The 26,109-nt window shown below is 41.2% G+C and overlaps 1 protein-coding gene across 1 annotated transcript in view; it reads right to left on the bottom strand.

Annotated features, from left to right (window-relative positions):
- LOC148008631 (truncated transcription factor CAULIFLOWER D-like) overlaps positions 1-25,648 on the bottom strand; it is a 51,588-nt gene extending 25,940 nt beyond the window's left edge. The window contains exons 1-2 of the mRNA XM_087674144.1: positions 25,391-25,648; positions 25,058-25,241 (exon numbers count right to left, since the gene is read on the bottom strand). Of these exons, the coding sequence (XP_087530270.1) occupies positions 25,058-25,241; positions 25,391-25,587 (381 nt within the window). The 5' untranslated portion in view covers positions 25,588-25,648. The remainder of the gene's footprint in view (positions 1-25,057; positions 25,242-25,390) is intronic.
- Positions 25,649-26,109: the final 461 nt, after the last annotated feature.

The following is a 26,109-nucleotide window of genomic DNA, read 5'->3' as shown; positions in this document are numbered from 1 at the left end:
CTAAGGTTTGAAAATCCTTTCTCACTAAAGCCTCTTCACACCAATCATTTCTCACACTAAGCTTTGCTTTCATACACACTCAAATTGATTTTCTCTTGTGTGTACACTTCTTGATTTAATCATTCAATGGCTCATTGACATCGCTTTAAATCTTGTTTGCACATACATAAAAAGTGCTTTTAAAAAACACTTGCAAAAACTCATTGAGCGGAAAATGCCAATCGGTAAGACATTTCTACATCAGAAATGATTTGCTTGCACTATGCACAAGAGCTCGATGTCAAATCCTATGTTAGATCAAATCCTATAAATGCTTGTCTGTCTATTGAGCCAAATAAATTCCCAAAAATCATGTATCCCAAAGCTTTGTATCCCATGAATTATGTCATGAATGCCAAAAATAGCTTGTCAAGCCAAAGCCATGCAAGCATAAAGATCATGTCAAGAAGACTAAAGAAAAAAGAGAAGTACCACACATCGACAAAGGGGACAAGGATCAAAACAAAGAAAAAGAGCATGACGACCAAGAAGGAGCCAAGAAGATCAAAGACACCAAGAAGAACAAGGATGTTACCAAGAATGCCAAAGAAGCATGAAGAAAATAAAAAAGAAATGTTCTACTACTACAAACAAACAAAAGTCTTGAAATTTTTTTCCCCTAATGGATATTATAAAAACCCTTACCAAAGATGTAAAGTTTCAAGCTTTAACTTGACTAGGTTTCCTATGAGCTAGTCTCCCGAGCCATGTCATCATGTAGGGGGAGCAAAAGCCAGCAAGTGTAGGAACTCATCATTTGAGGGGGGGTGTTGAGAATAGCAAATGATGCTTGATATGTATGTCCATAGAGGCTAGATGTGTGCCCAAAAGAGGTTTTCCCATAAGTGGCTTTGATGGAGAGATATGACAAAGATGTAAGCTCTAGAAGCTCTAGGAAGAGATGTCCAAAATCCCACAAGCATAGAGAGGAAAAGTGGTGCTATTCAAAAAGCTATATAGGTTGTACCTGACACTCATTTCAAGAAAAATGGTACAATCAATTTGAGTCACTCAAGATTGTGTTTATCAGTCCAAGTAATCTATCTTGGAACCTAATTCACTTGAGTTACAATTTCTCATTCTCATCATGTATCGTGTGTTTGATTTGTGTCCACCATAGCTCATCTAGTTGTAAGGTCCATGATTCTCAATACTGTCAACTGATTAGATTGTTGATTTGGCTCCTCTACCTGTGTATGTTTTCCTATAGGTCTCTTACCTAGGTTCATGAGTGAACCTAAGCAGGTGCATTGGTAGGCTACTCAGAGGATACTATGATTTCTGAGGGGGACCTTCAATCTAGGAATTTATTATCCCACAGGTACAGGTTCTTCCAAACTTGTCCTTGCCGATTGGAGTGATTAAGATTGGGCTGGCGATGTGGACCACCGACCATCTACTACATGCTATTGTTTTGTTATCTCTTGGAGTAGCAAGAAACAACCCACGATAGCCCTATCTTCGATTGAGGATGTGCTATATTAGCCCATGTCTTCTTCCACATGTGAGATTATGTGGCTTCAGAGATTGTTGGAGGAGCTTGGCTACCCCTAGACTCGTCCTACTATTCTATGGTGTGACAATGAGAGTTGCACTACCTTGGCTTAGAATCCCATATTCCATGCCGGGACGAAGCACATAGGGATCTAGTACCACTTCATCACGGAGAAGCTTCTAGATGAGACCATAGATATGGAGTACTGCAAGACAAAGGAAAATCTTGTTGATCTGTTTACGAAGGCACTTCCCTAGGATCTACTTTGAGGAAATTCTAGATCCCTCAGCCTTATGCCTCATCTAGGATCTGAGAGGGGGTGTTAGATATTGTCATCCCCTTGACAAGCATTTTTCTCGATTAGGATGTGTACATTTTACACCAATCTTGCTGATCTATTTACGAAGGTACTTCCCTAGTCTCTACTTCGATGACATTGTAGATCCCTCAATCTTATGCCTCGTCCATGATCTAAGAGGGGGTATTAGAGATTGCCATACCCTTTGACAAGCATTTTTCTCAATTAGGCTATGTACATTTTCCACCCACACAATCATTTGAGAGTGTTTCATTGTGGAAAGAAAATTTTTTCATATGTTAGTGCCATGTCAATAGTGCCACATCAGTAGGTAGACACGCAGATTGCTCTCAGACTATCAGATAGCAATCCAGTCGAACTACAGTACAATCAATCGGTTTTGCAGTACAAACGGCTACATTTAATGCACCCGACTTGATAGTTTTTTGGCTTTTCCTTTAGGCTATAAATAGCATGACACAAGCACACTCTGAAAAACTTGCAGTTGCAGATTTAAGGGCAAAGATCGGGGAGATTCCAGGAGACTTCGAGGTGTCCAATAGGGAGACATTGTCAAGGTTGAGATACACATACATACGGACTACACCCATGTACATATCTACATTCCTTTTGTATTTAGCATACTTCATACAATATATCTTCTTATTCTTTTGTCACTTTCTCTCTCTCTCTCTCTCTCTCTCCCCTCTCTGTGTTCACCCTACTCTCTCAGTCTTGGTCCCACTCTTTCACATCTCACTGCACTTTGACAAGATCCACTAAATACCTCTTTGGCATGCTCTTCATGCTCGAAAACAAGTGAGACAAGCTCCTGTCATAGAGTCTTCTCATGAGTCCTCGATGTAAAAAGGCTGGTGTAGAGACATCAAACCAAGGAGATGGCAACTGAGTCAAAAGAATCATAGCCATATCCTCTAAAAAGATCATCCTACCAAGGGACGCAAGCGTATCCCTCAGGTCCTCCAATCTATTGATATGATCCTTCATGGAAGAAGAATCATCAATTGCTAGCATCTCTGATTTCTTCTCGAGAGTAATCTAATGGGAAATTGTCTTCTGATGATACAAAGAAGCAAGCTTTGTCCACACTACCGATACTTTTTGCAGCCTGCACACATGCACTAGGGTAGGATCCTATAAGCTCATAAAGGGGAAAGATCGAGCTCATGAACTGAGCCGATCTCATAAGGTTGCATGATCCATCGATGATCCAATTGGATAGGAAATAGGGTGGGTAACAACGTCCCAAAGATCAAAGGTATCAAGGATATATTTCACCTTATATGACCAAAGCGAGTAGTTGGAACCATTAAGCGGGTCTTCTTTGGGCAAAGAAGGGAGTACGAGCACCTATATAGAGGGTTCTATGGACAACATATGAAGGCCAATAGAACAAGCATTTTGTGAAACATGGATAGAATGGGGAGAAGAGGGATCTCAAACAAATGGGCTAGATGACCTTTGATCATCGCATGAACTAGCATGAAAATCTCTCTATCTCTCAGAGGAAGGTATAGAGACCTCATCCTCTGAGTTAGCAAAGAAATCATGATAAGAGATCTTCATATATATCTACAAAACACAAAAAAAAGTTGCATTTGGCTATGGATAGCTTCAAGACAAGAGGAATCGGCTATAGGATATAGAGATTGTTGAGATATTTGCAATCACACCTACTTCAATCCCTTTCTGAGGAGCACTGAGGGCTCAAGACTAGAATCCCATATGCACAGTAGGAGAAAGTACCACCACTCAAATCCTATAATCCATTGTACTTGCACTCTTTTTCTAAGGCAATGATAGTACTCTTTTCTTTCCAGTAATGTGTCATGTCACTGTCAATACACAAGATTGTGTTTATGAGTCCAAGTCTCAATCTTGGAACCTAATTCACTTGTGTAACAATTTATCCTTGTCAAGTTCAATGTGTTCATGAGTTTCTTTTTTCTCTTTCAACCTCCATAGCTTCCACATCTACCATGCTCTAGATCCCGCACATTTCCACATGGTATCAGAGCCTAGTCTCTGCCCAACTCACATCCAACTCAAGATCAATGTATGACTTCAGTTCTTTAAATTCATGTTTAGTGTACCTTGTGGTAGCCATAGCCAGTCTGCACCCTCTCTACTTTGAACTCCTGGATCTCTCTCCACAGGTCATATCTCGCTGCGATTCCTTCTATGAACTTCTTCTCCTACTCATAAAGCTTCTCTATGGCACCTTAGTGCCTAACATTGGTAGCCAATAGCTCCAACGTCGCTCAAACTCTCAATCACTGCCATAGCCTAAATTTGTGACCTGCAAGGCATGCCTTGATTGGAGTCCCTGGATCTCCCAATACAAAGCATATCTCCTCTTGCTCTCTTCTAAAGGATCATTTCTCTGGTCAAGGCGCTTCATCCCAGCACCAACAACCACAACATTGGTCACTCTCTACTTCGACATTTTGAAATTTCGTCATTACTGTCCGAGATTGCACTTGCCTGCATTCGTTCGCTCTGCGCATGGACGAGTGTGCATTGATTTGGATGATTATCATAGGGCTTTTATAGAGCATGAAAAGAGCTTCATTTCTATTTTAAAAAAGTTTAAAAAATGATCAAGTATAGCTCCTGATATCTGAAAAAAACTAGGCCTAGGTCAAAAACCCTAATTCAGAAGCCATATCCAAACCTCATTGAAGCTCAAAATTTTCATCATTTTCTCTCTCCTATCACTTGGAACAAACCACTGCCACTCCAATCTACTGTCCTAGCATCAAATCAAGGAGAAGAAGAACTTGGATACCTCGATCAAGATGGAAGAGCAACGACCTTGAAGATTGGAGTTTCAAACAGAGTTGTCACATAGTGTGTTTTTTCACACTGTCATTACTTGTGTCTCTTGACACACTGTAATATGCCCTTCCATTGATAAAATCTGTGTTTGTTGCTACTTAAATCTGATAACTCTGAAGCTGATTTGCTGTTGTTCCCACAAGTTGAACATGGGCAAAGATTTTCCAACTGCTCATTTCAAAGGAGTCGGGTTTCATACCTGGCAGACCCGCATTAAACTCATCCTGATGAAGAAGGGCCTCTGGGCCATTACCATTGGAACAGAGAAGAAGCCTCGTGATGTGGATCTTGCTATCACTTGGAAAAAGAACGATGATAAGGCTCAGGCCATTATCAAACTAGAGCTAGATGACAGCTATATCCACCATGTGGATAACAATTAGACCTCACATGATAAATGGAAGGACTTCTAACCAAACTTGCAAGAATCAACATTAAAATGGAAGAAGATGTTTGCATCGCTGTTCTACTTAAGAGTTTTCCTCCTGAACATAATAATGTATCAACAACTTTAATCAACATGCCAAATCCCAAACTTGTTGATATCCAGGCATCACTGCTAGAGGAGGAAAAAAAGCTAAAAACTAAGGAAGAACCAAACACCTCTAGAGATGAACATGCATTATATGTTGGCAATAGGTACAAAGGCAAGAAGGATTAGCTCTTATGTGACTTCTGCAAAAGGATTGGACACACCGAAAAGTTCTGCCATGCCAGGAAGAGGTCCCAAAAGGCTTATCTAGTTGCAGTCAAAGAAGAAGAAGAAGAAGGCCACCAACAGAAGGAAAAACCTCATCAGTCCTTCTATTCAGATAGACTTTTTTAGTGTTGTATTTCCTAGCCCCAATACCTCAGGCATAAACTTGTAAACTCCTCAGTTATCCTTGTACTACAGCCTCTGTACACTTTGTGAGGCCCCTGCTACAGCCTCTAGATGTCCATCATGTTTGTGGTACCCACACTTAGCTTTTTGTGCGACAGCCTCTAGTGTTTTGCCATATTTATGGTGTGCCCACACTTTGCAAGTGTTGCTTTCACTAAAGCCTCTACACACTTTGTACTTTTGGTTGTGATTAAGGAGGGGTGTTGAGATATTTGCAATCACACACCTAATTCAGTCCCTTTGTGAGGAGCAGTGAGGGCTCAGGACTAGAATCCCATATACGTAGTAGGAGAAAGTACTACCACTCAAATCCTATAAAGCATTGTACTTGCACTCTTTTTCTAAGGCAATGATAGTATTCTTTTCTTTCCAGTAAAATTTCATGTCAATATCAATACACAAGATTTTGTTTATGAGTCCAAGTCTCAATCTTGGAACCCAATTCACTTGTTTAACAATTTATCCTTGTCAAGTTCAATGTCTTCATGAGTTTCTTTTTTCTCTTTCAACCTCCATAGCTTCCGCATCTACCATGCTCTAGATCCCGCACATTTCCATAGAGATCTCAATGTAGAAGGTCAGCCTTCAGGGAGAAAATATTATCGACAGCTCATGAAGGATGTAGAAGCACGAAAACACTGATGTGAATGTTTTCACTTACTCCTAAAAGGTTGCATTTGATTGCAGAAGATAGTCACTTGGCCAATAAATAGTCACCTCTACCCAATAGGCTTTAGATGATGATGCCTAAGTGCCAGATGTAGTTGCCAACTACTAGGAGCTTGCATTTTTAGTAAATGCAGAAGTGGATGGCCTCATGAAATCTGTGTCGCTCTTAGATGCTATGCTTTGATACCATGTGAGTGTGCAACGAAAGAAGAAACTTGAACACGAAGAAAGAGAGAGACAATCTACACGAGAAGAAGAAAAGAAACCTATATTGGACAAAGAACAAATGCTCAATATAGAAGGAGTGGCTATAAATAGCCAAAAATCCCAAAACTATCCGATTGAAATTTGGGGCCAAAAATATGGCCGACCAGCATTTAATAGTGGTAAAAATGCCCAATTTTTTTTGAAAAGGATGGACAATATCTGGTAGGCGAGATAGGTTGAAGAATGAACAAACTGCCTTGGGAAATGCGCATAAATTCCTAACTAAATGTACAAACTGCCCTAGGGAATGCACATAAAATCCTGAGTGGAGGAGAAAATGCATTGAAATGCAATAAAGTGAGTGCTCTAAAATGAGCTACCTCCTCCATCAAACAAGTGATAGACATGTTGGAGCTCCTAAGATCCTCATCTGACTTAGACTAAGGCTCACAGGCACAAGATGACAAGCCATGACAAACATGATTGCTAATTGATGATAAATGATGAGCATTGAATAATTAAATAAAACATGCTAAGTCTTTTTGGAGAAAAGTTAATTTTATGGGTGGACCGATTAAATAACAATGACCTAAAAGATGTGACTAGAGATTGTACATCCAATACATCACAAAATAGTACAAGCTTATCCATCCACTTGAGGGTGTTGATGGCGAGGGGAATGTGATGAAGGATCATCTAAAGAAGAATGGTGGTGTAATCTACTAGTGGAAATAACTTTGGATCCAAGGATGCATAGTATGCTACTTGCTAAGGAATGCTCATGCAGGAGGTGCCACTTTTATAGTATCCCTTGTGGAAAAGTTATTCACTTGCCCAAGCGCCCTAGTACAAAGATAATGAAATCATACAATGCATAGGGGAAGGTGCAATAGGGAGGAAGGCCAACGTTGAAGGGAAATGTCAAAGCCTGTAGAATACCAAGAAGGGTAGGAACCCTATCTCAACCTAGATGTTGATGCTGAAGAAGAAAGAGGAGCCGGATAATTTTGGTCTTCATGTGGTGGCAAGAACCATGTAGATGAAGATGATCAAGCAGCCCTACTGGAATAGCAAGGATAGAAATCACCACCATGATAGCATCAAGAGAGATACTACATGATCCAGCATGGGAGGGAAAGCCTCCATGCTAGTAGAAGAGTAAAAATCCAAGTACATGAAACCTTGAAAGGAATGGTGCACAGCTCTTGTCCCCACCTTAGAAAGAATGACTAGTGCAAACTTGCATGTTAGCCCTACACTGAAATACAAAACCATGCAAAGTAGACCAAAATTTGCAAGCATAGAGGCGAGTAGTGAGATGCTCCAAAAAACAAAACTGATTCAAAAAAGGAAAGCAAAGCTAAGTGCAATGCAATGAGTATGTAAGTTTGCAACAAAAGACTAAAAAGGAAGAAGCTAAGTGTATGGCAACCATCATGTATGGCGAGGTGGGAAAGTGGTCCTAGAAGGTCCAATGGATACCTTAGGAATGGATGTGTAAAGTACAATAGGTGAGCCACTAGCAAACCAATCAGCTAATCCTTCAAGAGTAGCAAAGAACATAGGTTGTTGAGACTCTCTATGTGGCACATGTCCAGTAGCCACTGAGATGGAGCATATGGTCTAAGAGTGGGAGGAATAGCCCCATTGGATTGGCTAGGTCATAGCAGTTTGCTGTAGTTTTCCAAGTGGAAGACTCTGGGTCTTGATATGACACTCCTCGTTCACATGGATCAATCTCTGTTGTGTGTAAACCCTATTTTTCTTAGGAATTTACTACCAAAGGGGTCTTGTTTCTTTGTTTCCAGGGAGGGGGTGTCACCCTTTGATGCCTTGCTTTTGTATCTTATGAGTTCTTGCCATTGCTCATTTTCCCTCCTAATGAAGAGGCAACCAACCCTTGCCCCCTCTAAATGGATGTGTGTGGAAGACTTCTTTTGTAATTGATCATACAGCCTTGCATAATGCAATAATTGGCATTCAAACTTGTAGAAGGTTCGCAATCTAGGAAGTGAGATAATGTGTTGGATAAAATGGAAGTATCTATTGAACAACTTGTTCAAGAAGAATGTGAATTGATCATTGACTTTGGGAAGGTGGTAGTGGCAAACTTGGCAAGTAACTGTTCATATTCAGCCAACTTGACTTGCATATCATCCCCTTAATGGAAAACTTTTGAAGCTCAAAATGGAATCTAATTGCCAAAACCACCTCTATATTCTATCGAGGTATGTTCTCAATAGATACCCACATCTATGGACTAGAGAATCTTACCTCCAAGGCACACACGCAATCCTTCTATTGACACTCTTATAAGGTTGGTACAACCCAATCCTAGTTGTCTTGCCCCTAAGGCTAACCACAATTTCCTTCAGAGGAGCAATATCATCAACCACATGTTTATTTGCAAGATATGCCAATTCTCTATGTATATCCATGCAAATATTATAATCCATTTGAACAAGCTAATTACCACACATTAAATCCATCTCCAGGGCAATTCCTATCAAATAAGAGATATGTTGCAATACTTTCAGCCCCATGTCATCCACACTCTATTCTTCACCCGCATCTTGTTGGTACTAATGCAAAGAAGACACATCCATGACTAAAGCTCTTGGTTTATTCTCTTGAAATGTGGCAATCACAATATTGACCAAAACCATAATGATACCACAATCGTTATTCTCCAACCCATGGATATTGAAATGTTGTGTGTTGCATCATCATGGTCGCTACAAGAATTTGATGCTGACTCACTATCATTACTGTGAAATAATTGATATGTCAAACCCATGTGTGATTACCTCTACCAACAATACACACGATGTTTGTTGTCCTTTTGCAACCACTATGTCACATCACAAGTATTTGTCTCTATGGACAAGTCTCTTTCACTTCTCTTGGACTTGCCATTTTCTTTGAAATTTGCAACATTAGACTTGTTAGACTATCTAGTGTTCTTATATTTCTCCCATCTCTCAAAGATAGTAGCCAATAGCATGGCTTTCTCAAAGGAAACTGAACACTAATGTGCCTTTACATATTTTGAAAAAGAGTTAAACAAGCAATCTATATATTTGTAAGCAACCTCGCCATTGGATAGAGAATAATGATGCATGAGTAGGAATTTGGTAAAGCATGTGAAGTAGCTAATCACATCCTCCTCATACTTTTATCGAAAGGATTCCCACTTTTTTATTTCTATTGCAACTTGTAGTCCATCTAATAAAGTGTTGATAATTTGATTCTCAACCCAAGTGGTTAGTCCATGGGTCCTAAGGTACAACTCTCTCATATTAGTTGTTATGTATTAAATACTCCTTTGAACATGTAGAATCTTAAATCCCTCTATTCGCTACATAAATGGAAGAATGCTATCTTCCTCCTTCACAATGTATATACATGCTTCCGATCTTGTTTGCTGTTGAACTCCAGAATGATCAATTGCTTCGCCATCACTGCATGTTCCTTCTTGGTTAGAGAGATATGAGGACCCACTTAATGGGTGACTTCTCATGTTATTTGAACGAATGCAAGCATGGGAGTTGATAACTAGGAGTGATAGGGCACTATGATTGGTATTTTGGTCATTGTGGTTACTTGTGCTGGCACTCACATGCACTAAAAAATGAGGACACGGCAAGCAACAAGGCAAGGGTGAGAGGTTTAGGTACTTGTTTCTATGAGGCAGAGACTTGGTGCGATTTATGGTGGGACATCACTTGATACCATGGCTACTGGGCCAGAGACTGGTGGCACTCTTCAAAGAGGTTGGTTGCGTGTTCATGCAACACCAGCTGAGGACAACTGTAGTTCTAGGAGGGGAGGATGTAGCGCACCTATGACGTGGCGATGATATGTGAGACATCAATTGATACCATGGCTACTGGACCGATTGATTGAAAGACTTGCAGGTGCACGCGAGCAGTCGGAAAACCCTATACTTTAGGGTGCCTATTTACGGCAACGTGGAATCGCAATTCGCCATCAAAGATCATGTCGTGGAGATTTGGATCATCAAGGATTATGGTCGTTTTGATCTTGATCGTCGTTTAGAGAGAGCGAATGGGTCGTGGTGGCTGCATCGTCTTCTATTCTCTTCAACAAGGTCATGAAGTAGAGCTATTCTTGATCTTCTCTTGGTGAGTCTCCGGCGAGCTCGCGAGTGCGCGACGACAAGAGTGAGTAAGAATATAATTCAGGAGGGCAGACTAGAGTGATTGCGGTTGCACGAGATCGGGTGAAAACTAGTTGTGGCTAACTGCGACTATCCTAGATTGGCTGGGGATGTGCTCTGCAGACAGAATGTGAGAGTTTTTTGGATATCAAATGGCTTGGGCTCCTGAAGCCATACTTGTAGAAATCTCTCTTAATTGTTGTTACTAAGAGGGGCTTCTCACAGGCCCTTTTCTAAACACGTAGAGACCAACATAAGGAAATATCCAAAACGCACAGGCCCTGTTTTGCGAGTTCTGTAACTGTTGCAAAAGTGCAAGAGTTACAAAACTTACGCTGATCCATAAGGCCTTTCACAGCCTATAGCAGGTAACCACATACATCTCTCTCTTCGTGAGCAGGCTGCCTGCGTGGACAATCTTCTCTTCTCTTTACCTTTAAGATCCATTCCTTTGCTTGCACGGAGAGCTATACAGCTCTTCGTGAGCAGGTTAACTGTGTGGACATTTTCTCTTTTCTGACCTTTAAGATCCCTTGTCTTGCTTGCACGGACGTTGCCTGTGTGGACGTCTTCTCTTCTCTTAGCTTTAAGATTATTTCTCTTGCTTGCACGGAGAAGCTATGGCTCTCTGCATTTGCCGTTTTCAAAAAGGACCCGTGAGAAGCCCCTCTACAGAATTAAGGATCTCTTCCGGCCTTTGGGTCCTTGTGTATTTTCTGCGACTTGTGTATCTATGACTTAGTGTCTTGCATAGTATGAGCAAGAAACAAAAGTGAAGGTGAGGAAGTTTGACGGCATGTTCAAAAGTTTAAAATTTTGGGACCTCAAATTGATATCAATACCCTCCCAGTTTCTAGCAAAGAGAGAAGATAGTTATGATTGGTAAGTTTATGAGAAAATATAAAAATGAGATCCAATGAACTTCAATGCCCTCTACACCTCTAAATATCTAATAACATAGCTTGAAATTACCTACTTTTTTAGCTAGGCGAGGTTTAATGAATAAATTATGCACTTTTCCATATTCACTTTTGGCCCTAATATCATTTAAAGCATGGTGTGTTATTCACTTACCATCAATGACTTTCTTATGAGAAAAATTAATGGAATGGGTGTTGGCAATCATTTCACACCTAAAGACTTTCTTGCATGATTGGGTTTTAGCAAAATTGCTTCCAATTTGGAAATGATGAGTAATTGCAAGGATATGGGCTTGTGTTGTAGCATCAGATGCACCTTAGATATGATGTCATAAACTGAGGCATAATTTTTGAAATGTCTTGCTTATGCATAAATCTATGTAAGAACCTCCCTCTTTGGTGTTTCCTTTAAAATTTCTTCAAGAAGAGTCTTGTTATCTTGAATTAAGCTTTCATTCCCAAAAAATATCTAACCCATAGTACAAATTTTATCTATTATTCTCACTCTCATAATGCCATCACTATTCATCAAGATGTTTGACTAAAGGGGAGACCTAGAGAAGGTGTTGCATAAGAAGGAGAAAGAAGGACTAGATCATGGATGCATTTTGAGCTTCCACTGTGACTAAGGGAGACCTAGAGAAGGTGTTGCGTAAGAAGGAGAAATAAGGACTAGATCAAGGATGCATATTGAGGTTCCACGTCAAAGTTCCCCATCTCCTTAGGGTTGTTTATATTACTAAGGAAATGCTTATATCATATGCATGGAAGCGTCTATATATAAGTATCCTATCCACATGACCCAATGTAAGAGATGATCATGGTATTATTGGGTCTCTATAACTTTTACTCTTATTTGAATAAACTGAGAATTAATGACACCCTTTGTAGCATACTTATACATTCCCCCTCATGCATTTATATGTATCCATAAACGTCTCCATGTCAAAATGCCATACTTGTTGAGCAAGTGAGGCTAATCTATGGTCAAATCTTAAGGAGGCTTATTCCAAGTACAAGGAATCAAGGTAGTGTTGCAACATAGTGTATAATGAAGTGGTTGAGCTACAACATATAATACAATGAAGATTTTCTATTGCCATGGCAAAAGACTATAGTTATGCAATTGGGGGCCAAAGGAACAAATAAATGAATGAAGTATATAAACAATGACTAAGGGCCAAAGGAACAAATATATACTTTCATAAATCTTGATAGGATTGATCATTCTGCCCATCTTTTAAAAATCTAAATGAATATTATAATATGGCATTCTAAAAGTATAGAAATTTCATCACTCTATGAATGTATCTATCACAATATCATCCTTACTCTATAATAGATAACCTCGTGCTCCTATGAGTCAATCTCCTTGACATTATCCTAATGCTCTTATAGATAATCTCATGCTCATGTGTAAACCAATGATATTAGGTTTGTGCATGATTCTTGCAACATGGAGCACTACATTCTTAACAATGACTAAATAACTCTAGTTGTCCCATGCAAGCATACTTGAACACTATGTGGAAAACTAACATTTATATGCAATACCCTTGACCATGTTCGAACACTACATTCTTAGTAATGACTAAATAACTTTGGTTGTCTTGCAAAAGCATACTTGAACTCTATGTGGAACATTTACATTCTTATGCAATACCCTTGGCCATGCTATCACTTGGATAGCTACATATTTAACCTTCTTATATTGTATCATGTTAAACACTCTTACTACTCCAAGAGTAGAGAAAACATATATATAATTACCCAAAATAGAGTTTAGCCATGATATCAACCCCTCTCCATCAAACATTTCTCCACACACGATACTATATGAATGGGTGGTTTGAAGGTATCAAAAGTTGCATACTAATCAACAAGGGGAGATGCATGAAAGAATTTACTGCATAAAGTTCTAGCAACTATGAATCAATCAATTGGTAGTTAAATTGCGGTAGAAAAAGCTATTGTATGTTAATTTAGAGACCCATCTACAAAAGAACCATATGTTGTTCAATATCGTGAAAATGTATTGTGTTGCAAAAAAGTCCATTTCTCTAGTTCAATGCCAAATTATAAAGAAACTATTCACAAATATGTGATCAATACAATATAGTATTTGAAAAAAATATAGTAGATAGACCAAAATAAGTTGAAAATTCGCATGAGCATGACAGAGACCATTTTGGCAACAAGCAAGAAATTTTTAATGCATGACCAAAGACACCTCAAGATATCTTAGGAGTGCATAGAAAATCAATGAAATATATCCTAAATGTAACCCATGCATTTCAATCAAAATGCTTGTAATTGGAATAAAGCAATCAAATTTTTGGATTTAGGTAGTCGTCATGAGTGCACTATAGATCTATATAAGTGCACTTAATATCAAGGTTTCTAGATGGTGAATTTTCAATTTTAAAAATTCCCACATTATTTCTAAAGTAACACATTGGTAAAGTCTTGGTGATTTTGCCAATGTATTCAATGAATGTTAAAATATGGCTTAAGGAACATAACTAGCTCTCATGTGACTTAGAGTTAGTTTTGTGATGGACTAGTCTTAGTCCCCTAGTCTTAATCAACAACAAGGATTACTCATTGTGAGCTGTTGAATATACTTACAAGAAGGAAGAGATAATACATCAAACATGGATTAAAGCAAATGAGCAAGAAGTTATTAACAACTAAAATACATTGATAACTTGGAGAAACAAAAGGCCCAAGACTATGAACAAGATCAATTTGCATGTTGAGGAGAGTCATGTAGTTGCTTCAAAATAAGAAGAGGAGAAACAAGGTGGGGGTAGTAATGATGATGGAAATGGCCTCTATGGACTTGTAAGATGAAAATGAGATACACATAAGGGGTGACATAGTAGGTTTATACTAGATTAATTGTCAAGATTGTGGGAGAGAAGGAAGGAATCTCACTTGTAGCTTTCTCACTTACACAATGGGGGAATACACACAAAGGTGGAGGCTGAAAACAGTTTTCCTCTTCTTAGTTGTGTAAGCCAAAAGAACTCTAGTACAGAGAAATAGAAGATATATGGGTCTCAAACCAAACTCAACTAACTAAGGTGGCATACAAACTGAGGCACGAACTAGAGTAGATAAGGATAGCTGTCATCTAGCTATTATTCATGGGCGGTGCATCAACCGCATCTGTAGCTAACAAGTCGGTGACATAAATGCACAATGGTCACCCTAGCATATCACGAGTGGAGCTCGATATCTCAACACTCCCCCTCAAGCTCAATCCCAATTCCTGTACACCAAGCAGGTCTCTGAACTTGCACAACTTCTCTACGCCCAATGCCTTCGTGAATATGTTAGCTACTTGATCCTCTGTGCTAACATAAACTAGATCAATAAGACCTAGTAAAACCCTCCCCCGCACATAGTGATAATGCACCTCAATGTGCTTTGTTCTAGCATGATAGACTGGGTTATTTGCCAAGTGTATACTGCTCATGTTGTCACAATAAATGACAACTGGCCCATCTGTAGGCTGATGCATATCATAAAGTAGCTTATGCAACCAAGCTACCTCACATGCAGCCATTGCTGCACCCCTGTACTCAGCCTCTGTGCTCGACAAGGCAACTGTAGGCTGTTTCTTGCTGCTCCAAGTGACTGCAGCACTCCCAAAAGAGAACACATATCCACTGGTAGATCGTCTATCATAAATACTACCAGCCCAATTAGCATCAGTGTATCCATGCAACTGTATCTGAACCCTAGTCTCATAAAATAGTCCATACTACAATGTGGACTTCACATACCTGAGTATGCGTCTAGCCGCATCCAAATGCGGTTTCCTTGGAGCCTACATAAACTGACTTACCAATCCAACAGCATAGCTCAAATCTAGCCTCGTAATAGTCATATAAATCAAACTTCCTACTATGCGTCTGTACATAGTAGGGTCTTCCTGAAGCTCACCTGCATCTACGCTCAGCTTCACATTCTGCTCCAAAGGAATTGAAATAGGCTTACAGCCTGTCATCCCATATTTGGATAGCATGTCCAATCCATACTGCCTCTGTAAGAGCCGTATCCCACTTAGTGATCTAATCACCTCAATGCCCAAGAAATAACGCAGCTCTCCCAAATCCTTCATCTCAAACTTTTGCTTCAATAGCATTTTCACATGAAGGATATCTTCATCATTATCACCTGTCATAATCAAACCATCAATATAAATGACAAGTAGCATAATACATTTCTATGTTTTTCTTACATAAAGTGAGAAATCTACCTTGGAAATATGAAAGCCAATAGTGACAAGATACTATCCTATCTTGTCAAACCATGCTCTAGGTGCTTGCTTCAAGCCATACAAGGCTTTCTTCAACCTGCAAACAAACTCAGGATGAATAGTATGCACATAACCTGGTGGCTGCTCCATATAGACCTCTTCTTGCAAATCACCATGCAAGAAGGCATTCTTTACATCCATCTGATGTAAAGACCATCCCTTTGATGCAGCCATAGCAATGACTGCTCTTACGGTTGCCATCCTTGCAATCAAACTGAATGTTTCTTCATAATCAATGCCATATGTTTGTGCATATCCCTTGACTACTAATCTTGCCTTGTATCTATTCACAGAACCATCTGCATTGTGTTTCACCTTATAAACCCACTTACTGTGAGAGTGCGCAACAAAAGAAGAACACGAACACAGAGGAGGAGAGAGAGACAGCAGAAAATGAAGGAAGAAAATCTGCACTGACTGTAATGAATGCTGAATACAAAACTGTGGACTGATCAGCCCCTGCACGCAGCCCAAAGCGTCAGTGAGGGCACCAGATCAGGCTGATATGACAGCATCACCGAAGATGGAGGAAGATGACGGAGTCAGAGCGTGCACCTGCCAAAGAAGGAGGGAAGATGATAATACAACTGACTGCCAAGTGGGAAATGGCTATAAATAGCCAAAAAATCCAAAAACTGGCCGGCTTGAAATTTGAGGCCATAAATATGTCCGACCAGCATTTAATGTTGGTAAAAATGCCAGGAATGCTAAAAAAATTCCGGAAAGGGTGGACAATGTCCGGTAGGTGAGGCAAGCTGAAGAATGCAAAAATTACCCCAGAAAATGCACATAAAATCTCCACTAGAGGAGAAAATGCACTGAAATGCAATAAACTGAGTGCTCTAGAATGAGCTACCTCCTCTGTCAAAACAAGTGATATACAAGTCAGAGCTCCTAAAGTCCTCGTGCTAACACCCCCTCTCAGATCCTGGATGTGGCGGAAGGCCAAGGGAGAAATGGATCCTGGGGTAGCAAGAGGAATGCCAAGGTCAATGAAGTCCGTCGATGTAGATTGCTGCTGAAGAAACTCCTCGAGATCTTGGGAAGCCCCCTCTAAAATACTAAGGGCCAGGGAATCCACAGCCGCATCACCGAGATTGTCCCCCTCTGAAAGGGATGGGAGATATGAGGGAACCACCGGAGGAGAGGGTGGGGGATGGGAAGGAACCTGTGGAATAGAAGGTGCATAAGCAGGAACGGGTGTAGCAATAGACTGCCGCGGAGGACCCTGCATCAAAGAAGGGGAATGGAGCCTGTAAAGACCGCTCTCCTGCTAACCTGTAGATAAGACAGCTCCTGTAAAAGAATCCTCAATAACAACGGCATGCTCGATGAAGATCACGCGTGTGCCAAGCCTCGTAAGGCCATAAACTGAGGGGAGGGGAAGGCCCAAATCTGGAACATGTAGGGCCTGTGAAAAGGAGCTCGAAGGTCGGTCGGAAAACAAAGGCAATGTGCCAACACCACTAATAGGCACTGATAAAATGTCACCAAGAGTGACTGAACCCTCTGATGGACAGAGATCCTGTAACAAATCACCTCGGGGAGTCATATGACTCGAAGCACCACTGTCCACTAACCAAGGCTGCGCAGAAAACACTGCAGCCACGGAAGAAGGATCCTCCTCCAAAGCATGGATCTGAAGGAACACTGACTCATGGGTAACAGCTGGCGTAGAGGTAGAAGAAGGCTCCGATGTAGATCCACCCTTCGCTCTCGGACGAAGGTGAGGGTACTTCTTCTAGCATTTCTCCTCAAGATGTGTCCCTTTCCCACAGTGTGGGCACTTCAGTCTCTCTGAATCTGAGTCAGAGCCTGAAGAACTGTCCTTCTTCTTAGTCTTTGACTTCTTCTTCTTCTTCTGTCCTCCCGAACCTGCAACAAAGGCTCTAGTGGAGTCGGATCCACTAACACTGACCTCTCTGAGTCGCTCGTCATGCTCCAAGACAAGCGGGGATAGCTCCTCCCATAGAAACTTCTCACGGGTCCTTGATGTAAGAAGGCTGGTGTAGAAGACATCAAACCGAGGCAATGGCAGCTGAGTCAAAAGAATCATAGCCATGTCTTCAGAAGATATCGTCTGATCGAGGGATGCAAGCTCATCCCTCATATCCTGTAATCTGTTGATGTGGTCCTTCATGGAAGGACTATCATCAATAGGGAGCATCCGCAACTTCTTTTCGAGAGATATCCGGTGGGCAAGCGTCTTCTGTTGATAGAGAGACACAAGCTTTCTCCACACGTCTGTTGCAGTCTTCAACCTGTGAACATGAACAAGGATAGAATCCTGCAAACTCAGAAAGAGGAAAGATCTGGCTCTAGAATTAAGCCGATCCCATAAGGCTGCACGATCCATAGATGTCCCATCTGCGGGATCCACCTTAGACCGGGGAAGAGGAACAGAAACAAGCTCCCAAAGATCGAAGGAGTCCAAGATACACTCCACCTTGCAGGACCATAGAGAAAAGTTGGAGCCATCCAACCGGTCCTCTTTGGGCAGCTGAGGAAGTACGGGTACCTGTACAGGGGGTATCAAAGGCTGCATCTTCGGCCCACTGGAAGGGGATCGCCGAGATACATGAATAGAAGGGGGACGGGAAAGAGGAATAGACTCCGGACGATGGTCCTCGTGATAAAAATCACGCCTCCGTTCAGATGAGTGTCGAGACAAAAGCTCGTCATCTAAGTCATCAAAGCCTGTAAACTGATGAGAAGACATCTTCAAATCTGCAAAATACCAAACACCAAAGAAAACTGTGCCGAAGCCGAAGTATGACTAGCAGTATGGTCACCAACCACCAAGACACAGGCTGTGATAGCCTACAAACACCTGGATCTGCAAAACGCAAAGATAAATGCTGAAGATCACCAGAAAAGAAGTGGCCAGCACCAAAACGCAGCCTGAAAGTGGGTCGCCAGCAGGAGATGAGCCGCCAGGAGTGGAAACGACCATCAGATCTGCAAAACGCAGCCTAATGATGTGCCGCCTAGCTGAAGGAGGGGGCTGCCTGATGGAAAACGCAAGCAGGAGGGGTCGATGGATGATGTGGCAGCCTTGGGAGGAGTCGTCTGCAGCAAACGCAAGAAGAATGGCCACCTGGAGGGGCCGCCTGGGCAGTTGGAGATGAGGCGACAGCAGCAGAAGAGGGGTGAGGTATCTCTCCACAAGGTTAGGTCCTCCGTGCTCTCAGTCAGGCGATGATACCATGTGAGAGTGCGCAACGGAAGAAAAACACGAACACAGAGGAGGAGAGAGAGACAACAGAAAATGAAGGAAGAAAATTTGCACTGACTGTAATGAATGCTGAATACAAAACTCTGGACTGATCAGCCCCTGCACGCAGCCCAAAGCGTCAGTGAGGGCACCAGATCAGGCTGATGATGACGGCAGCACCGAAGATGGAGGAAGATGACGGAGTCGGAGTGTGCATCTGCCAAAGAAGGAGGGAAGATGATAATACAACTGACTGCCAAGTGGAAAATGGCTATAAATAGCCAAAAAACCCAAAAACTGGCCGACCTGAAATTTGAGGCCATAAATATGTTCGACCAGCATTTAATGCTGGTAAAAATGCCAGGAATGCTCAAAAAATCCCGGAAAGAGTGGACAATGTCCGGCAGGTGAGGCAAGCTGAAGAATGCAAAAACTGCCCCGAGAAATGCACATAAAATCCTGACTAGAGGAGAAAATGCACTGAAATGCAATAAACTGAGTGCTCTAGAATGAGCTACCTCCTCCGTCAAAACAAGTGATAGACAAGTCAGAGCTCCCAAAGTCCTCGTTTGACTCAGACTGAGGCTCATAGACAGGAGATGACAAGGCATGACAAACATGATTGCTAACACTTACAACCAATTGCATTCTTATCTTTAGGCAAAGGTACCAATTCCCATGTAGCATTTGCTTCCAAGGCATCCATGTCTTCATCCATGGCTTTCTCCCATTTTTCTTTTCCCATTGCTTGCTCAAAAGAAGTGGGTTCTAGTTTCTGTATCATTTTGACCATATAGGTATAGTGAATGGCTGTAAATCCATCATATTTCAGCCTATCCACAAGATACCTAGCTCTGGTAGACCTACACAAAGTAGGTTCACTCCTAGGTGCTCTCAAAACATCCCTGGTCTTCCTTACTCTAGGTGTAACAATAGAAGGAATACCCAACTCATCATCAATGCTCTGTTCTAAGCCACTGGATTCACCATCCACATAAGAGTGACCTGCATTCACATCAAACATGGGCTGATCTACCTTCTCTTTTCCTCTTCGTGAAACCTGCATACCACTATCTACATTGTTTTGAGAAGATTCTCATGATCTCAATCTGCCTGTCCATGGCGAAGAATGTGAACCACTGCTAGAGGACACTCCAGGTCCACTAATATTTTGTGACTGCTGCTGTGAATTCTGTGCAGCATTACCATTTTGTGCATCTACATCATCAATCACATTTACTGGTTTATACCAGCTACTCATCTCATCAGAAACAACATCTCTGCTCACTGTAAACTTACAAGTAGAAGGGTTATAGTATCTATACCCTTTCTACTGTAGAGAGTAATCAATAAAGATGCACTTCTCAGCTTTTGGATCCAACTTGGATCTCAACTCATCTAGCACATGAACATAGGCAATGCAACAAAAAATCTTCAAATGAGAAATATCTAGTTTCCTACTAGTATACCTCTCCTCTGGAGTCATCCCATGTATTGTTGCAGTGGGAGTCCTGTTCATTATGTAGACTGCTGTAGCAACTGCTTCAGCCCAGTAAAAATCTGGCAAGTCTTTTTCGTTGAGCATGGTACGAGATACCTCTCCAATATGCCTGTTTTTCCTTTCTGCAATTCCATTTTGTTGTGGGGTATGACTGCATGAATATTGCTGCTTTATGCCATGCTCTTGCAGGGACCTTGCAAACTGATTTGAGAGGTACTCTCCCTCTCCATCTGACCTTAGGCATTTTATTTGCAGGCATGTTTCTTTTTCAATCATAGCTTTAAGAGTTTTGAAATGCCCAAACACTTCACTTTTCTTTTTCATAAAATACACCCAAACTTTTCTATTATAGTCATCAATAAAAGTGACAAAATAATGACAGCCTCCAATAGATGCAGCTTTAATAGTCCACACATCAGAGTGGATTAATTCCAATGGCTTCTTACTCTCTTGAACATATTTAGGAAATGATTTTCTTGCTTGTTTTCCTAATTGACAGGCTTCACATACCTTATGCATTTCTACAACCTTGAATTTAGGTAATCCTACAACAATATTTTGGGCTTGCATTGATTTAAGTCATTGTACATTAACATGACCAATGCGTTTATGCTAGATATCAATATCTGCAACTACACCAGTCCCATGTGCAAACATTGCTGCACTCAATTCAGGCATGTTTGCATCCAACGTAAACATTCTGCCCTTCTTCTTTCCTTTTGCTATCAAACGACCTTTATTTTTCATATCCTCAACAAAGCATCCATGAGAATTAAATTTGACCTGCAAGCCCTGCTCAACCATTTGACCAACAGAAACCAGGTTCTTGGTGATATTCAGGACATGAAATACATCCGACAGGTGTTTCTTTTTTCCCATCCTGCATAGACAAATGAATATTTTCAATCTGCACAATAGGATGTGCAGTATCATCACCAGTCTCCACAAATCCTGGTTTTTCCATTTTCCTTGCATCCTGCATCCATTCTGCATGACCTGTCGTGTGGTTTTATGCACCTGAGTCAATATACCACACATCGTTGCTTTCTTCTGCACTTGTCACAAAATTGGTCATGTGCTGCACCATAAACAAATGCTCATTTTCTATCATCACCATGTCTACTAGAAGATGCATATTTTCCTTGTTGCAATTTTTCATTCATGATGTCATTCTGCTTTTTATAGCAGTCTTTAGCCATATGACCCATTTTACCACAGTAGTAGCATTCAACATTGCTGTTTGCATTTTGGTCTCTTTGCCATCCACCACGACCTCTTTGGCTCCCCCTGCCTCTAGAGTTACCATGTCCTCCTCCATAGGACTGGTTTTCTTGAGTGTGCTGCATATTCTGATTTCTACCACGGCCTCCAGATCGGCCTCCTCTGCCTCTGCCTCTACCTCTTCCAGCATTTGAGTAGAAGACAGCTTCTTTTGAAATTCCTCCTGAAGAAGATGCACCACCATTTCTCTACTCCTCAAAAATTAGAAGAGCAATCAACTCCTCAAAATCATGAAATCTTTCAGGACGAAAATCGATGTTCGGAACTGTGCATAATCCTTTCCTAGACCATTCAAGGTCACAGAAATTAAATCATCATCTTCCACTGGCGACCCAATGGAAGCAAATGCATCTACAATCTTCTTCACCTTCATGTGGTAGTCATTGATGCTCATACTTTCTCTTTGCACATTGTGCAACTCTTACTTGAGCTGCATTTTCCTAGCTTGCATATTTATGCTATACATTTTTGACAAAGTATCCCATGCCTCCTTTGGCATACTTGCATCCTGAATATGCACAATCATAGAGTCTGAAATACTGATAGACAGCTAGTATATAACTTTTCTGGCTCTCTTATGCCATCCTTTAAATGCCTGCATTTGTTGTTGATTGGAAACATCAAGAAGAACTGGTTCTTCTTCGTCTCCAGCAACGAATTTCCAATATCCTTTTTCCATAAGGAAATTCGTCATTCTAAACTTCCATGCTTGGAAGTTGTTCTTGTCAAGCTTTTCAATGACAATCTGTGAAAGAGAATCAGACGCCATTACAAAACACTGCAAAAAATTGTGTCACTACAAAAAACAGAGCTTCAGCCTCACAAGGGTAAATCTGCAAAACTGACGAAAGTGGTATTTGACCACACAGTCACTTCCTAGTGACGATTTTGCATCACAGGCAACAAGGATGATTCTGTAACTCTCAATGTCTCTGCGCACAGGCATACAATGCAATTTCTACGGTAACTTTTCACCGACTTGTAGAACAGTGGTCGCACAGCAAAAAACAGGGCCTTTTTCTGAGTGCGTGCGGAAAACTTCTGCTCTTGCTACACCGTGAAGGGCATCTCAATCTGAGACAATGCACTCTTTCACTTTTCGGTTGTGCTACTTGCAGAGACTTGCTCCCAAACTCGAAAAATGAAAGCAACACTGGTCCTCTTACTAGAACGCCGCAAACTTGGTTTGCTTTCTTGAGCTCCTTACCACGAACCAGGCTCTGATACCATGTCAAGATTGTGGGAGAGAAGAAAGGAGTCTCACTTGTAGCTTTCTCACTTACACAATGGGGGAATACACACAAAGGTGGAAGCTGAAAACAGTTTTTCTCTTCTTAGTTGTGTAAACCAAAAGAACTCTAGTACAGAGAAATAGAAGAACCCTATATATGGGTCTCAAACCAAACTCAACTAACTAAGGTGGCATACTAACTGAGCCATGAACTAGAGTAGATAAGGATAGCTGTCATCTAGCTATTATTCATGGGCGGTGTACCGAACGCATCTGTAGCTAACAAGTCGATGACATAAATGCACAACGGTCACCCTGGCATATCACGAGTGGAGCTCGATATCTCAACATTAATGCCTTTAACAAACAATTGAACTATTGAAAAATTTATAAGTTTATGAGTCTAGGATAGTGGGGATATATTTGTTACCAAATTGTAGTCCCCTATAATGTAATTCTTTGCTAGTCTAACAAATCATATGATAATATTCTTCCCCTAAATTGAAAGAAACATCCAAGAATGTGAAAATACTTAATGGACTTGTATCAACTTGCAAACATTGTGCCTGTCTTGGTGGGTTTCAATGGTAGGATATACACTTCTGACAAGCTGAATGACAAATCCTGTTTGGCTACAATCAACAACTTTGCCCATACCTCTTTGAATGGAGAATGGTTAGCAATTATATGCCACATGAAAGCTTGTCATTTTTTGATAATCTATCCATTTGCTTGATTTTAGTAGATGTTCTTATTGAGCTAATTTGGAAGACATTAGGCCCATTTACATAGAGGATGCAATGTTGTAAGAATCAAGAATGTAGAGGGATATCATCCTACAAACCAATTTCAGATAAGTAGCTTTATAGTGCATGTTTTGAGGCACAACATCATATAATGGCTTGAGATATTTCGAGGTTGTTGCTACGAATATTGAGTTGTTAGCATGTATGGATCTTGCTAACTCAAACAACCAAAGAGTTGTTCTAGAGATCCCCTTGTCATTGTAGGAAATGGATTATGCTTTTGAAGATAGAAGAAATGGATAAATCCTTTAGTATGGTTGGTCTAGAGATCCCCTTGTCATTGTAGGAAATGGATCATGCTTTTGAAGATAGAAGAAATGGGTAAATCCTTTAGTATGGTTGGTCTAGAGATCCCCTTGTCATTGTAGGAAATGGATCATGCTTTTGAAGATAGAAGAAATGGGTAAATCCTTTAGTATGGTTGGTCTTTCGAAAGATGATAAGACAGGGGGAAATCCCTTAGTATGGATGCTCTTTCGAAATACGCTATGCTGCAATATGGATGGTCTTTCGAAAGTTATGAGACATGGGGAAATCCCTTAGTATGGATGGTCTTTCGAAAGACGCTATGCTGCAATATTCACACGATGTTGTTATCTTCACAATCGTGCATATGCAACATTTATTGCGAAGCGGGAAGTATGCCTAACTCGTGTAGACTAGGCTCATCAAGATTCAATTTGCGTGTGAATTAGTTTCCCACTGGTCACCCATCTCTTTAATGGGACTAAAGTTGATGATGCCATTTGAAACAAGGTTCGTCCAACACAATAGGGATTGGTGACATTCTACAAGCTCACGAGTACGCCCGGAGAGCTGGTGGTCGGGTATTTCTCCCACCGTGGTCAAAATGTGATGCAAGCTCAGCTTAAAATAATGATTTGCGCTCCGTTTGCAGAAACTGCGTGATCTTTGACACTGTTGAAAGCTAACGTAGGATATGACGACCTCTTGCGTGAAATATGCACACATTTTTCTTCTCTGAAATGAGATTAACAGGAAAACTCTTTCAGAAGGTGCACTAAAATGTCTCCCATCTGATAGAGAGAGAGAGAGAGAGAGAGAGAGAGAGCTCTTACAACAGATCAGACTCGCTAATAGTGACTGCCAAGGAATAATGAAAAAGACGAAGGTAAGGGGTACGCACAGTGGCACGTAGAAGACCGTCGGCAGAGGCGGAGCCGTCTGCTCCACAGCTAGTATAAGGAGTACTCAAGCTCTCATGATCGACCGCAGCTACATTTCTACTGTGATGAGTGTCCGTCAATCTGAAGCTGCCGTTGCTGATGCTGTACTGGCTCAAGTAGGCGTCCAGCATAGAGCGAATGCACCTAAATGCCCGTATACTTGTTCAGATTCTATGACAATTGATAATGATAACAGGAGCTGGAATAGACTGTCCTGGGGTTGGTTTAATATATTGATAAAAGCGTTCAGAGTAGAATTAGTTTGCTGTGTTTGTGGTACTAATGTATGGTACCTAGTGCTGCCCGGGCGGTTGTTGAAGAAGGTGGAGATCTTGGCGGTGTCGGAGAGGACGATCAGGGCTATGTCGACGTCGCAAAGCACAGCCAGTTCCTGGGCCTTCTTGAAGAGACCGGCCCTGCGCTTGTTGAAGGTCACGTTCCGGGTCGTCTTATTCTCGATCCTCCGAAGCTCCACCTTCCCGCGCCCCATTAACCCTAATATGACTGCATATACCTGCGCTCTCTCTCTCTTTTTTTTCGTAAATGCGCTCTCTCTCGCTCTCTCTCTCTCTCTCTCTCTCTCTCTCTGTGCCGAGTCCCACTCCCCGCATGCAGCTGCTCCTGGGCCCTAAGGCTTTAGATCACAACGCACAAATCCAGTGGCGCGTATTCTGTCTGGTGCCTGAACCCCCTGACGACTGATCCATAATACGAGAGACTAGAGTCACGAGCCGATCGTTATCTTTTACTTTGCTTTGAATCGTGTGATATAGTGGACCTTTTTTCTCCCATTTGCGCTCGTGTGTCCTTTCCAGAAGTAGAACCGCCCAATTGTGCACAAGTACGCAGTGAATACGACAAACGCGCTCTGTCATGTTGCTCCAGAAAACGAAAAAAGGCCACATCAGGATTCAGATTTTAATTTCTGAGAGTCCTCGAGAGAAACTTCTCTCCCAACGTCCAAATTCCAATTGATATAAAGTGAGTTCAAAATAAGGGTTTTAAAAATATT

This window comes from Lygodium microphyllum, unplaced genomic scaffold, assembly GCF_053477565.2.
Source record: "Lygodium microphyllum isolate KBCC unplaced genomic scaffold, Lygodium_microphyllum_v1.1.10 scaffold_106, whole genome shotgun sequence".
Taxonomy (NCBI): Eukaryota; Viridiplantae; Streptophyta; class Polypodiopsida; order Schizaeales; family Lygodiaceae; genus Lygodium; species Lygodium microphyllum.
This window is presented reverse-complemented; position numbering and strand designations above follow the sequence as displayed.